Consider the following 14,737-nt stretch of genomic DNA (forward strand, 5'->3'; position numbering starts at 1 on the left):
TATCGATTGATAACATGCCGCTGATACGCCAAAATGAATGAAATGGGTCAATTATTTGTATTTATTACATAGAGGCTACATGCCTCTGTTTTTTGTAATGTTCAAACGTTTTTAATAAAGGAGTGCGTGTTGAATTACATGGGATTTATTGTTGTTGTTTTGGTTTTTGGACCGTAGTATCGAATTGGGTATCGAGAATCGTGGCAATTCACCGGTATTGGTATCGACTTCTAGATTTCTGGTATCGTGACATTCCTAATTACGTCGCAATGTCTGCTGTATTAGCCATGTGTTTATAGATCGGATCACAAGTGGTCACTCAAGACGCATGTGGAGACGCATTCTAATGCCAGGTGTGAACAAACGCACTTAAAGCTGTCCGCTTGTGTTCGGATCACTCAGGACGCGTGTTAATGCCAGGTCTGAACAGAGCCTATATGTGTGGAGGATCAGAGCTCAGTCAGGGTCACCTGAAACACTGGCCCGCAGCTTTTTGAAGTGATAATATTTGAATACCTCAGTTTTACTTTGCCTCTTAGCATCATAACTGTCTGCATACAACAGTGATGGACAGCTGCAGATCTGAGGTCAGGTCAGGGGAAGCATTAGTGCGCAATTCTCATCTGTGCGAGAGTAGAAAAACTGAGGGCAGGGGTGATGAGTGGAGAGAAGGGGCAGCGCTTAACCTTCCCATTATGGTCCTGTTAAATGAGGAAAGTGGGGGGGCGTAGGTGAAGGAGGTGAAAGTGAGGCATAAAGGAGGTTTCTGTTTACATGCTCAGGATGTTTAGCATACCTGTGGATCACCAACAGCCCTGAGCCGCAGATAAGGATTCAACAAAAGCTTTTATTTCCCTGCAGCTAAAGATTTCCAACTTGTGTCCAAAAATAACAAGTAACGAGTCCGTTAAGGACAAGTAGAATAAAAAAACAACTGCTGACACACTTTGCCAGGATATGTGTTTGAGATAACTGAAGGAACGTCATAACATCCAGTGGATGAATTCAAGGGCAGACATCTTGAAGAGCCACAGAGACCGTATGATGACCCTTAACATAAATACTGCTGCCTTCAAATGAAGATCAGGCGTGTTTTACATTCTCCCCATTATCTGCTGGATGGGGTCAAGGCTGCAACTCTGGAGTCAACGTGTTGGCTGTAACACAAGAAGCTCTCAGTATCTCCGTTACTCCAACAGAAATACTACTTCACTATTTTATACTAAGGGAACTTCACTTCCTGACCTCCCTCTCAACTATGAAACATATGAACAGTAATAATCAAAATGTATATTGTGTTTAATTGCGTGGTAATGTTACAAAAACAGCTTTAAATACAATGTTTGGATAGAAAAGCCTGTCCGATTTCCATTACATTGTCATGATATGTTTTCTGTGAATCCAACTCACCTCCTTTATTTCCTGCAGGTCTGTGTCCTGACTGGGATCAGTGGGATCAAACCAAACCAGTGGACAACGCCCGTGAGGCCATGCAGCAAGCCGACGACTGGCTGGGCATCCCACAGGTAAAATGAATACCATTACAATGGACCAATAGGAAATAACATATTCTTTCTCTTACTAACCGTAGGAGCAATTTTGCAGTTTGACATTCTTTATTAGTCTTTATTGTGTAGCTATTTGGTCTATTTGCGTCTTACTTAATGACATTACGTTGTATTTGTATCTACCTATAATGCGCTTCCATCAGGACTGACTGCTGACTCTTTAGGACTCTGTTAGTAGCTGCAGGTGCAGATTGGAGCCACAGCTTTCAGACCAAGTTGTGGGCTGTGTGAGTGTGGATAATTTTATGGACTTGGGATCCAACGAGGGATCCCAGAAACTACAATAAAGTCAGTTTTGCTACAGAAAAAGAATCTAAATAAGCTTAAAGCTTCAGTAGGCAACCATTATTTGGCATCATTGGGCAAAAAGTCCATAATAATCGTTCACCATATTATAATTCAAGTGTTCTGAGAGAAAACTAGACTTCTGCACCTCCTCAAGGCTCTGTTTTCAGGCTTTAAAAAAATCCAGCCTGTGATGGGAGACTTTGACCAATCACAGGTCATTGCAGAGAGAGAGAGCGTTCCTATTGGCTGTGCTCCGGCTGGTGGGCGGTGCTTGGTATTTCTATTATTATTACACTACAAGATGTTTCTGAAAACATTTGAGGAGAGAAATAGGCATTACAGTAAGAGAATATTGATTCATATTTAGTCAGCACTGCCTAGTTTGACCCTTTCATCGGACTTCCTGAGTGATTGACTCGTGGCTCTCATAGACGGCAGCTGGACGGCAGACTCCAGATCAGCTCTGATGGTTGTTTTCCTCCGGTCTGTGAAATCTTGCCAATGCTATTAGGAGCACCGGAGGACACAGAGGCACAAAATTAATTAAAGGATAAGGCTGGTGATATTCTTTATTGTTAACAAATCTCATGAAAAGACCAAAACCAACAATGTGTTAGTCCCTCTCCCGATACTTTCTGGGCGCTGTAGCTTTTAGTAGATATGTCCCGAGCTGATCCTGAGGATTCAGGCACATTTTAATGGATTGGTCTGGCCTAAAATAATTACAGCGCCCCGCCACATTACCACAACATCCTGGGTTCGATTTCAGCCCCTTCTCTCTACCCCTTTTCTACACTGTCCTCTGTCAAATAAAGGTAAAAAAAATGCCCCAAAAATAATCTTTGAAAAAGGCCAGCTCATTCTTTAACAAAATCTGATTAACATACTGAATCAATGTCTCACTTAGACATCATGTAGAGAATCAACACAACCTCAACTCAAACATTTTATCCCTTTTTTGGTTTGTCCAGAATGAAAAGTTCCACATTTAACAGGGAGATTGAAAATGAAAAGTAGTTTTTACTGTGCTGCTGCTCGGGTTGGGTCGCTCTGGTGTTGTGTTGGCATGATTGGCACAGTGCTGGCAGCCGGCGCAGCATAGCGTGCTGACAGACGGCTCTGTGGTCGCTGCCGTTTCCGCCTGTGGCTCTGTTTCTACTAAGAAACTGGCTTTGTCCCGTCCCCTGCTGTCTCTGTGGGTTGTAAAATCAGACAATGCAAACTGTCTGTATGAGTGTGTGCCTACTGGTTAGCGTGTGAGTCTGTCTCAGGTACTTTCTCAGCCCAGGAAGAGGTTGGTATGTGGTTTTGATCACTAAATCACAACACTGCTCAGTTGAGTATTGTTGGTAACATAGTCTCCATGGCAACTAATCAAGCACTGCGTCAGGCTGTACAGCTTATCTTCCATCAGCGAATAATATGCTAACAAGGAAAAAACATTTTCCTGCTTGTCCTTTTAGGTGATCACCCCTGAAGAGATCGTTGACCCCAATGTGGACGAACATTCAGTCATGACCTACCTGTCCCAGTTCCCCAAGGCTAAACTGAAGCCTGGTGCACCTCTGCGACCCAAACTCAACCCCAAGAAGGCTCGCGCCTATGGGCCAGGTACACACACACACACACACACACACACACACACACACACACACACACACACACACAGTTGCATTGAGCTGAGCAGCTGGATCTGTTTAGAACAGGGAGGATTTACATGTTTATTATAGCCATGGACCCAAAAACTGAGAGCGAGTCCAAGAGGTTGGACTCAGGCAGTTGGAAGGAATGTAGGGCGTTTTCACATTAGGTAAGATTGATCCGTACCGTGCCCGAGTACGATTAACCCCCACCCCTCTCCGGTCAGCTTTCACATCAGTAAAGTTGTTCCATACCCGAGTACACTTGCGTCATCATCCACGTGTATTTGTTTATGTTGAGATCAGCTGTTCTAGCGGCGGAGTGGCGTAAAACGCTTCATTCAAACTTGACAGAAACAAAATAAAACTTGCCAATACTGTCGTCGTTAGTCTTTCCAACAATCACCAACTCTGGTTTGGTTGTAATAAACTCTTAGTTCACAGAGTTTGATGTGGAAAAAAGGCCGTCTCTCGTTCTTCGCAGACGGACCATTATATTGGCTAAATAAAATAGCAAACTGCTGTATCATCCACGGCCGTGCAGCTCAGAGGATGAGATCGGCGCATGATGCGCGCAGATACAGACATAGATATGAAACAGTTTTATATGTATACAGATTTCGGATGGAGACCGGTGGCGTTGAAAAAAGCCTGATCTTTCACAACTACTCGCTAACTGCTAACGTTACTCGCGTTAAATAGTGGTCCACATGAACCGTACTCCAGACCACCTTTTCAAGTGGACTCGGGGCACGGATCGACGAACCGTGCCCCGAGTACGGTTCTGAGCGTTCACACTAATCAAACGAACTGGACTTTGGGGGACAAGTGTACTCGGATCCGGGCCTGGGTCCCTGATGTGAAAGCACCCTTAATCTCATCCATTTGCTGTAGATCGTTCTGGATAGTGCATTACATGTGACATAGATGTTAGCTAGCATGCATTGAGTATGTCAGTCTAGGATCACACATCTTAATGTACTATACTGTCCCAACTGTCCTCTCTGAAGGTGTCGAACCAGTCGGTAATGTTGTGATGAAGAAGGCTCTGTTCACCGTTGAGACCATCAGTGCAGGAATGGGAGAGGTGCTGGTTTACGTGGAGGACCCTGCGGGACACAGAGAGGAGGTGAGACACTAGTGATTTAGGGGTGTTTGGTATGAAGGCATATTAAGGCCATTGTAGGTTATGAAGGGGAGGGGGGATAATATTTCAGAATTTCTAAGATTAAAGTCAAGTAAGTTTGTTTTTTTTGTCAATGTTTGGATCAACCTCATCACACCACAGACGCCGCTGGTAAACAGGGAATGCTGCACGCACAGTGAGGAGGTGATATCCTCTGTATCCATCTGTCCATTGCGTTGTAGTTCCTGATGCACAAAAGCTCTCACCTCATCCAAATCAGTATCCCCTGAAAGCATAATCCACGGCAAGCGGCAGCGTCTGTGGTGAGATGAGGTTGATCTAACCCTGTTTAAGTGAAGCGATGTGGTCGCACTCTTTTCTGAGTTTTTGTCTTGTAAATGTGTGACTTTAATTTCGGAAATTCAGAGCTTCGGCAGCTTCGTAATGATTTTTTTTTTTTGACCTACAATGGCCCGAATGTGCCGTTATAGTTTGGTTCTTGTGAGTTCATCATGGCATACTGTTTGTTAACGTTTTTTAACAATTTCCTTCAGGGTAAAGTGACAGCCAACAATGATAAGAACCGCACCTACTCTGTCTACTACATCCCTAAAGTCACAGGCATGCACAAGGTAAGCTAAGAGCTCTTTTTAATGCATAAGATTGATCTTACATGACTGTCATATGACTCTTTCAGGGGCCTTGTGGACTGTTAACAGTGTAGGCCATGGGTGCTAGAAGTTAGTGGTACATAGGTACATAAGTACTTTACTAAGTGCAGTGTTGAGATACTTTTACTTGAGGCCTTAAGGTTGCAACACTTATAAACACACATTCAGATTGTCTTCTCCACACTTTCTCCTCTCTGCTTCGTAGGTGACTGTCCTGTTTGCAGGGCAGCACATCTCTAAGAGCCCCTTCGAGGTGGAGATCGGCAAGTCTCAGGGAGACTCCAGCAAGGCCACGGCCCAGGGACCGGGACTCGAGCCCTCGGGAAACATCGCCAACAAGGCCACCTACTTTGACGTCTACACAGCAGGTAGTAGCATGGACGATGTCAGCCAGGTTTGGTGTCCGATATACACCGATCAGCCATAACATTATGACCACCTGCCTAATATTGAGCAGGTTCCCCCCTTTGCCGCCAAAACAGCCCTGAGCCGTCGAAGCATGGACTCCACTAGACCTCTGAAGGTCTGCTGTGGTATCTGGCACCAAGCCGTCAGTAGCAGATCCTTTAAGTCCTGTAAGTTGTGATGTGGGGCCTCCATGGATCGGACTTGTTTGTCCAGCACATCCCACAGATGCTCGATTGGATTGAGATCTGGAGAATTTGGAGGCCAAGTCAACACCTCAAACTCGTCGCCATCCACATGATGTAAAAGAAAATGTGATTCATCAGAGCGAGCCACCTTCTTCCATCGCTCCGTGGTCCAGTTCTGATGCTCACGTGCCCATTGTAGGCGCTTTTGGCGGTGGCCACGGGTCGGCACAGGCACCCTGACCGGTCTGCAGCGACGCAGCCCCGTATGCAACAAACTGTGATGCATTGTGTGTTCTGACACCTTTCTATCGGAACCAGCAATTTGAGCTCCAGTAGCTCTTCTATTGGATCGGATAACACGGGCCAGCCTTCACTCCCCATGTGCATCAATGTGCCTTGGGTCTGACCCTGTCGCCGGTTCACCGGTTTTCCTTTCTTGGACCACTTTTGGTAGGTCCTGACCACTGCAGACCCGGAACATCTCACAAGAGCTGCAGTTCTGGAGATGCTCTGACCCAGTCGTCTATCCATCACAATCTGGCCCTTGTCAAAGTCGCTCACATCCTTACGCTTGTCAATTTTTTCTGCTTCCAACACAAAGTTCACTTGCTGTCTAATATATCCCACCCACTGCCAGGTGCCATTGTAACGAGATAATCAATGTTATTCACTTCACCTGTCAGTGGTCATAATGTTATGGCTGATCAGTGTATATCGGACATACTGTATAACCGATAAATTACTGAGAATTATTACATTTTAACAGAGCGTTTCTATTTTACCAAGAAACTCAGACTAATTGCATGTATTGTAAATCTTCTCACGTGACGCTACTCAACCAATCAAATCTTTGCATTCCGATAAAGCATTGCGACTCGCGTCAGTGAGTGAGATACACAAACATACTGTATGTTTTACATTGTGCTTTAATTTGTTCCTATTCTTGTATCCCCTCCTCCCTCTCCTGTTTCTCTCAGGTGCTGGTGTTGGCGAGGTGGAGGTGATGATCATCGACCCGGCCGGCAAGAAGAGCACGGTGGTCTGCACCATAGAGGACAAGGGCAACAGTAGCTACCGCTGCACCTACAAACCCATCGCGGAGGGCCAGCACACCATCTACGTCACCTTCGCCGGTGGTCAAATCAGCAAGAGCCCCTTCACGGTCGTCGTGGGAGAGGGTACGAGTTTTGCTATGGTTCTATTGCAGTATCACTGAGAAACCTTGTCTAGAAGTAATTCTGCACATGATGTTAGCGAGACATTGTGTGCTTTAATGTTAAGATGTTTTTCCCTGTAAATCACCACATTACATTAATGGGAGTCCCAGATCTCAGCCTCTAATGTAAACCTCTGTACTGTAAACTGTTTTTTTCTTCAGTTGTGTCTAATGCTTTCTTGTCTTTTCCTGCCACTCTACTGGATGTCGCGTCCTCTCTTCCCTTTCTTCTCCTCGATAGAGGCCTGGTGGTATCTGTCCTCTCTCTGGAGCGGCCTCTTCCTTCTGCTGTCATTTCCTGTTTCCTGGGATCTTTCTTGGGTACCCACTGTGTGTGTTTGCGTGTGCGATTGAGTGCGTGAAGCCGTGTGTCCGTGTGGATATTTGCCTGCTTCTATATGTGTGATGTGTGTCAGTGTCATCTGCCTCTAAAGCTATTATATCTCATATCCATGACGAAATACCGACTGAGAAATCCACAAACATATTCTCTTTTGATGGAAGAATCCCACCATGAAGCTGCAGCAAACGAATGCCTCATTTCTTCCAGCTCACTATCAATCAATCAATCTTTATTTATAGAGCACCGTTCAAACAAGTCAAATGCAATTCAAAGTGCTGTACAGACGATTGACAAAATGTAGAATGTTAAAAATGGATTTAGAGACTATAATGCACACCGAAACAACCAATATAAAAGTTCATTGAATAAGACCGCTATAAAAGATGGGTATGTAAAATTATAAAAGATAAATAAAATACAAGGAAATAAAAATAAATAAAAATAACAATAAAAATAAATAGATAAAAATGATGAAACTACACAAAATAGGCACATTGTATTAACATAATGAAATATAAATATAATAAAAGAGATAATAATGATCAGCAATCAAATGTTGATTGAACAAAATAGAGTAAAATAAACATTATAATGACGATGATAAATGAAATAAGTATATACAGTAAAACCATAAAATTATAAAACACTACATAAAAGCCAGACTAGTGGTGTTATGTTCACACAATGACACAATTGACCAGCATTGTTTAAAATTAAGCACAGAATTAAGACATAGGCTTATATTAGGCACCCTCCTATAAAGGCCTTATAAGTTGTAACTAATGACTCAGTGAATGGTTAATAAATCATTTACATAGACCATAAATAAGAACATATTTTGGGTTGCCAGCTCATAAACAATTCTCCTTTCTATTTGGTAATGCGTTCTAAATGTTGGTAATCAGGATACAGGATACAGATGTTTCTCTAATTTTAGTGAATTATCATTTGTTCTAGTGGCTCTGCCAGTTATACAAGAGCTGCACAGTCACCTGCTGACATCAAAATAGGTTTTAATATAATGAAATCTAAATGTATTCTTCCTCTTAGAGTGCCAACAAGTAGTCCACTTCCTGGAACATATCTTAATCCCCTTTCGGTATCCTCCGTTCCTGTGGGGTTTCCTTTGCTTCCTGCAGAGCATCAAACTGTGACTCAGCAGCTCATATTTTATGCACTTTTAATCAGGAGCTATGAAGGATACTCCACTTCCTGTGTGAGGATAAAGGCTCATTTCCTTTACTGTTGTCTATGAATACACTCTGTGGGATAAGATAGATGGATTAGGAGGGCTGTGTAGGGTAGGAGGAAGGTGGCAAAAGACAATTTAAAAAGCACCGAAAGCTTTCCAGCATCCCTTCATCCTTCTTGAACATGATGGATGCAACATTCGGATTGGAAATTGTTTTCGTCTTCTCCCCACCGAAACCCATCACTGAATTCACACGTAGTCTTACTGTTGGAGTCAGAAGAGCTAGAGTCTCTGTGTCTGTTTCTCTCTCTCACTTTCATTTTTGTGCATCTCTCCACAGCTTGCAACCCCAGCCTGTGCAGAGCTAAGGGTCGTGGTCTGCAGCCAAAGGGCCTGAGGGTGAAGGAGACTGCCGACTTTCAGGTTTACACCAAAGGAGCCGGCACCGGAGAGCTCAAAGTCACCATCAAGGGGCCCAGTGAGTTGAACCGAAAACACTGGTCTTGTTTTTACTGTTGCAAAATGGATTTATCAACTTCCATCTATGAAAACACATCACTTTAGTAGAGTACTGATATGCTGCAAGTAGATCGTAAAACCTATGGCTCCTAAAGAGAAAGAATGCTATAAAAAAGTGATACTAATGTGCATGACTGTGTTCACAGAGAGTCTCGAGGAGCCGTGTAAAAGGAAAGATCTTGGCGATGGTGCGTACGGTTTTGAGTATTACCCCACCACACCTGGAACATATACCATCACCATCACCTGGGGAGGACAGCACATCCCCCGCAGGTACACACACACACACACTCGCACAGAAACCAATACTACAATGGGACTACGTTGACCCGTCATTGTGACTGATCGCTCTCTCTGCTCCGTTTTAGTCCCATTGAGGTCAAGATTGGCGCCGAGGCCGGCCCGCAGAAGGTGAGGGCCTGGGGTCCAGGGCTGGAGAATGGCATCGTTGGCAAATCTGCTGACTTTGTGGTGGAGGCTGTCGGAGACAACGTCGGTACACTGGGTAAGTAAGCTAAAGGGACAGCAGAGATAATAGTAAAAGGAAAGTATCCAAAGTTTTACCTCACACCTTGACAGCTCTTCTAAGCTTGCTGTGTTTGTTTGTTTTCCCTGTTCAGGTTTCTCTGTGGAAGGTCCATCTCAGGCCAAGATTGAATGTGACGACAAGGGCGATGGATCCTGTGACGTGCGCTACTGGCCCACAGAGTCTGGGGAGTATGCTGTGCATGTGCTCTGCAACAACGAAGACATCCAACACTCTCCGTTCATGGCGGAGATTGTCAACCCACCAGCCAAAGACTTCTACCCAGACAAGGTACAGTATATACACACCCCGGATACGTTGTGTATGGAGGACTAAAGCTGCCATAATAAGAAATATAGAAATGTATAAATGAGTTGATAAATAAATAAAATAATAAAGAAAGAAATGTAGAAATAAAAGCCTCAATTATCAAATAAATGTGAAGGTTAATTGGAAAATAAATAAATATGCGCAGAAATAAAAAAATAAAGAAAGAAAATTTATTTATTTATTTGACAAATGACATTCATTTTCATATGTAATTATTTATTTATTTATTTATTTATATATATATATATATATATATATATATGATTTTTTATTGTTGATTTATTGAGTCATTTATATATTTATCTATTATAATGGCAGCTTTAGTCTTCCATACACGCACACTACCATGTTATGCGGCTGCATAGTGGAGCGACCGATCAGTTATTTCTTTTTAATGTTGAAATTATTTTTGTTCCAGCCCTTCAAATGTAGAACTATATTCCTAAGTCTCCATGAATGTGTTTATTCCAGGTTAAGGCGCATGGTCCAGGCCTTCAAAGCAGTGGTTTGGCTGTTGGAAAGCCCACTGAGTTCACAGTCGATGCCAAGCAAGGAGGAAAAGCTCCTCTGAAGATTGTGGCTCAGGTAAGGCTATGTGTGTTTCAGCACATGCATGTGTAGGATCACCTGATCCTGTCTCAGTCCCTCAAACACCTCTGTCTTCATGTTATAAACACCTTTGATAGATCTATTCCACTTGTCTTATTTAACTCTTTTGGTTTGTGCGCAGGATGGTGAAGGAACTCCTGTGGACGTACAGGTCAAGGATAATGGCAACGGCACATACGCCTGTAGTTACACCCCACGTAAACCCGTGAAACACACCGCCATGGTCTCCTGGGGAGGAGTCAACATCCCCGACAGCCCGTTCAGGGTGAGATCACAGACAACACATGTAGGGAGAGGGATTTTATCTCAGAAAAGTCTCTGAAGCTGTTGTGTTTTTGATCGCAGATGAATATCGGAGCAGGCTGTCATCCAAACAAGGTGAAGGTGTCAGGACCTGGGGTGGCCAAGACCGGCCTCAAGGCCTTCGAGCCAACATACTTCACTGTTGACTGCGCAGAGGCTGGTCAAGGTAAAGTCACAAAAAAACTGTTGCATCCTTTCACACAATAAATCACTAGGGGTGGGGGAAAAAAATCGATTCACATATGTATGCCAGAATCCATATATTTGCTCCATTTGAGTCTATGCGGAGGAAGATACCGCTTTTATTGTTTTAGACTGAGTAACGTGATGTCACCAAAAACAAACCGCAGCGAGCCGAAACGACAAAGTAAGAAAACGGCGGGTCTGCGTGGATACGACCTGCACCCTCGCATTTTAAATCATTTATCAACAATGGATCAAATGACTGTGTATAATGTGAAAGTGGTCACTCTCAGTTACAATACAAACCACAGATAACCTTATCCCGACTCTGCAGTTCTTTTCAGCTTTACTGAGCGTTTTAGAGTCCTTCAGCCCATTGTGTCGGTTTTCCGGACTGCAAATTCAGCTGTCATTGTTCCAGGCAGCTGTTTTCAGCAACAAAAAAAGAAAAAGCTCTGATAAACCCACTGTACACTCCCTGCTCAGCACAAAATGACAGATAGATAGAGTTAACAACTAGCTAGTGCAGAAAGTGGAGCATTTAGCAGCTAAAGGGACAGATATCTCCTTCAGGAGTTGGTGGAGAACAAAACAGAGCTAAAAGTATAGTGAATGTTGGGCTTTTATTCATCAGGTGGACAGAAACATGACTCCACATGAATGTAATTGTTGCTCTGTGGATGTGTAAATAGGCGATTTGTTTGGTAATAACACAGTTTGGATTTTTTGATAGTGGGGTTGTACCCAGAGAGGAGTATTAGCACGGCGAGATGGCTGCATTGAACGTCTGTGGATCACCAGTTGAAATCACTAGTACGTTATGATGACTTTTTTATCTCCTGCTCTCAGGTGACATCAGTATAGGAATCAAGTGTGCCCCCGGAGTGGTGGGACCCGCGGAGGCCGACATCGACTTTGACATCATTAGGAACGACAACGACACATTCACTGTCAAATACACTCCTCCCGGAGCAGGCAGCTACACCATCATGGTCCTGTTTGCTGACCAGGTGAGTTAGAATTCATTAGTGAATGAGAGCAGAATGTGCACGTGTTGGATCGAGGATCGAGTGTAATTCTGTATGTTAAAATGTGTGTTTGAACACAGTGTTGCTTCTGTTTGTTACTTAGGCTATTCCAATGACGCCCATCCGGATCAAAGTGGATCCTTCTCATGATGCCAGCAAAGTCAAGGCAGAGGGAGCAGGACTCAGCCGCAGTGGTGAGATCACCTATTCACTAACTAGTCGTCACTAATGTTTCCATTTTTTATTTACCTCCATATTGAAATATCTTACCTTTTTTTCTGTTAAGCTATGTTGGTGATCACCGCTCATACCAACTACCTAGATTTTCTGTTTATTGCAATCAAGCCTAAACAATTTTTTCATGTGAGACAGAGAATTTTCCAGAATTCTTAACAGGCATTGGTAAATGTAAAAGCTTTTATAAACTGCTGGAGTTTGAGAAATGGAAATGTAATTTTAGTCCTGACTCACTAACTGGGATGACTCCTCTGTCTCTTTCAGGTGTTGAGTTAAACAAGCCCACTCATTTCACTGTGAACACTAAAGCAGCAGGAAAGGCAAACCTGGACTGTAACTTCAGTGCCCCGATCAAAGGAGAGGCCGTCAAGGACTTTGAAATCATCAACAACCATGACAACACACACACTGTGAAATACACACCTGTGCAGCAGGTAAGATGGGAGAAGCACTCAAACATACGCAAATGCACATGTTGATACGTAGGCACTTCAGTCTCTTTCAAGTTGTTATAAGTCAAGGCAGTATGATTCTGTCTGCCCTGTCCTACGTAATAGTTAGTGTGTGATCACATCTATGTCCCGCTTCCCCCCTCCTGCCCCAGGGTCCACTGGGAGTTGCTGTGACCTACGGTGGAGATCACATTCCCAAGAGCCCCTTCAATGTTGCCGTGGCACCCACACTGGACCTCAGCAAGATCAACATCACAGGCCTGGGAGACAGTGCGTACTTTCCTACCGTTGCTCTTGTACCTCTGCTGCTTTTGATTTCCATCCTCATGTTTAACGCCAATAACCAGAGCTGAATGACCTTTCTGTAGCTCAGTCGTGTTTTTCATCCTGTATGAAAATGATCTGTTTCTCTTGACCTAAAGCGTTTCTCTTTTTTGCATGAAAGTCCATTTCTGCCAGGAAAAGAAAGAAAAATTGTGCATGATAGATAATAATTATGAGATATTAAGACAAAATTATGAGTTTGTAAGTTAAAATTAAAACCTATTGAGATAAAAATTGTATAATACTCCAAATTATGAGATCATTATTTTGAGATGGTGTATCATGATTTTGTCAACATTTTTCACTCACTATTTCATAATTTTGACTTTATACTTCGTGATTTTATTGATATTTCATTCATGACATTATATTTCAGAATGTTTACTCACTAAGTGAAAAGTTTGACCCAGTACCTCATACTTTTTTATTGTTTTTTAATTGTTAAACTTTAGTATTTTAATCATGTATTTTCGTAATTACTTTTCTTTTTCGTGGTTGCCCATATTAAAAAAAAACATATCATGGAATATCTGGATTAGTCTTTTTCCAACCAGCTCGGGGTGTCAGTCTGTTAACAGTGATCTCTTTGCTCTGTGTGTCATTGTAGAGATGACTGTAGGCAAAGACCAGGAAGCGACAGTCAAGTCAAAGGGTGCCGGTGGTCAGGGGAAGGTCGCTGCCAAGGTGACCGCACCATCAGGGAAGCCAGTGGCCAGCAAGGTGTGGTATATGATTTGCATTTATTTTCTTCTAAAAAAAAAAAAAAAATCTCTAGAAGCTTATTATTGAAAACCATATGTGGTCCTCTCAGAATTGCCTCATATATATATATTTTTTTTAATGTATTTAAGTTATAAATGTCTTACATTTTGAGCAGCATCTCTAACATATGATGCTGGTAATATGTGGTTATATTATTAGTAAAATCCTGTTCTTATTTGTTGCTCCAGGTTGAGCCGGGGCTGAGTCCAGAGACCAGTCAGGTGAAGTTCATCCCCCGCGAGGCGGGGCCGTACCAGGTTGAACTGACCTATGATGGAATGCCGATCCCTGGATCACCCTTCAAACCCACAGCTTACCCTGTCTCAGATCCTTCCAAGGTTAGCCACAGTTACTGACGGACGGCAGTGTTGCACATCCATAGAATAAGATATGAATAATGCGTATAGCATGTAAAAAGTAATTTTGTTGCTGACACACTCGTAGTCATTAATCATGAATCTCTTGTCAGGTACGCTGCTCTGGCCCAGGCTTGGAGCGTGCCAAGGTCGGTGAGAAGGGGGAGTTCATCGTGGACTGTACCAACGCTGGCCCGGCTGAGCTGACCATCGAGATCATCTCGGACAGCGGCACCGAGGCTGAGGTTCACATCCAGGACAACGGAGACGGGACCTACACCATCACCTACATCCCACTATACCCCGGCTCGTACACTCTCACCATCCGCTACGGTGGCCAGGATGTGCCCAACTTCCCCACTCGGCTCAGCGTGGAGCCTGCGGTCGACGCCAGCGGAGTCCGTGTGTTCGGACCAGGAGTGGAGGGCAAAGGTACAATTACCTTCTGCAGAGGATTGAAATACTCCATGT

At 43.4% G+C, this 14,737-nt stretch overlaps 1 protein-coding gene across 4 annotated transcripts in view; it reads left to right on the forward strand.

The window, feature by feature from the left end:
• flna (filamin A, alpha (actin binding protein 280)) overlaps positions 1–14,737 on the forward strand; it is a 56,849-nt gene that overhangs the window by 24,444 nt on the left and 17,668 nt on the right. For all 4 annotated transcript variants that reach the window (XM_074643143.1, XM_074643146.1, XM_074643145.1 and 1 more), the window contains exons 4-23: positions 1,429–1,526; positions 3,320–3,467; positions 4,507–4,625; positions 5,177–5,254; positions 5,499–5,661; positions 6,864–7,064; positions 8,978–9,115; positions 9,303–9,429; positions 9,525–9,661; positions 9,777–9,973; positions 10,484–10,597; positions 10,743–10,886; positions 10,967–11,090; positions 11,957–12,117; positions 12,239–12,329; positions 12,637–12,806; positions 12,977–13,094; positions 13,756–13,868; positions 14,099–14,248; positions 14,380–14,698. In XM_074643143.1, the coding sequence (XP_074499244.1) occupies positions 1,429–1,526; positions 3,320–3,467; positions 4,507–4,625; positions 5,177–5,254; positions 5,499–5,661; positions 6,864–7,064; positions 8,978–9,115; positions 9,303–9,429; positions 9,525–9,661; positions 9,777–9,973; positions 10,484–10,597; positions 10,743–10,886; positions 10,967–11,090; positions 11,957–12,117; positions 12,239–12,329; positions 12,637–12,806; positions 12,977–13,094; positions 13,756–13,868; positions 14,099–14,248; positions 14,380–14,698 (2,910 nt within the window). The remainder of the gene's footprint in view (positions 1–1,428; positions 1,527–3,319; positions 3,468–4,506; positions 4,626–5,176; positions 5,255–5,498; positions 5,662–6,863; positions 7,065–8,977; positions 9,116–9,302; positions 9,430–9,524; positions 9,662–9,776; positions 9,974–10,483; positions 10,598–10,742; positions 10,887–10,966; positions 11,091–11,956; positions 12,118–12,238; positions 12,330–12,636; positions 12,807–12,976; positions 13,095–13,755; positions 13,869–14,098; positions 14,249–14,379; positions 14,699–14,737) is intronic.

Source organism: Sebastes fasciatus, chromosome 8, assembly GCF_043250625.1.
Source record: "Sebastes fasciatus isolate fSebFas1 chromosome 8, fSebFas1.pri, whole genome shotgun sequence".
NCBI classification, from domain to species: Eukaryota; Metazoa; Chordata; class Actinopteri; order Perciformes; family Sebastidae; genus Sebastes; species Sebastes fasciatus.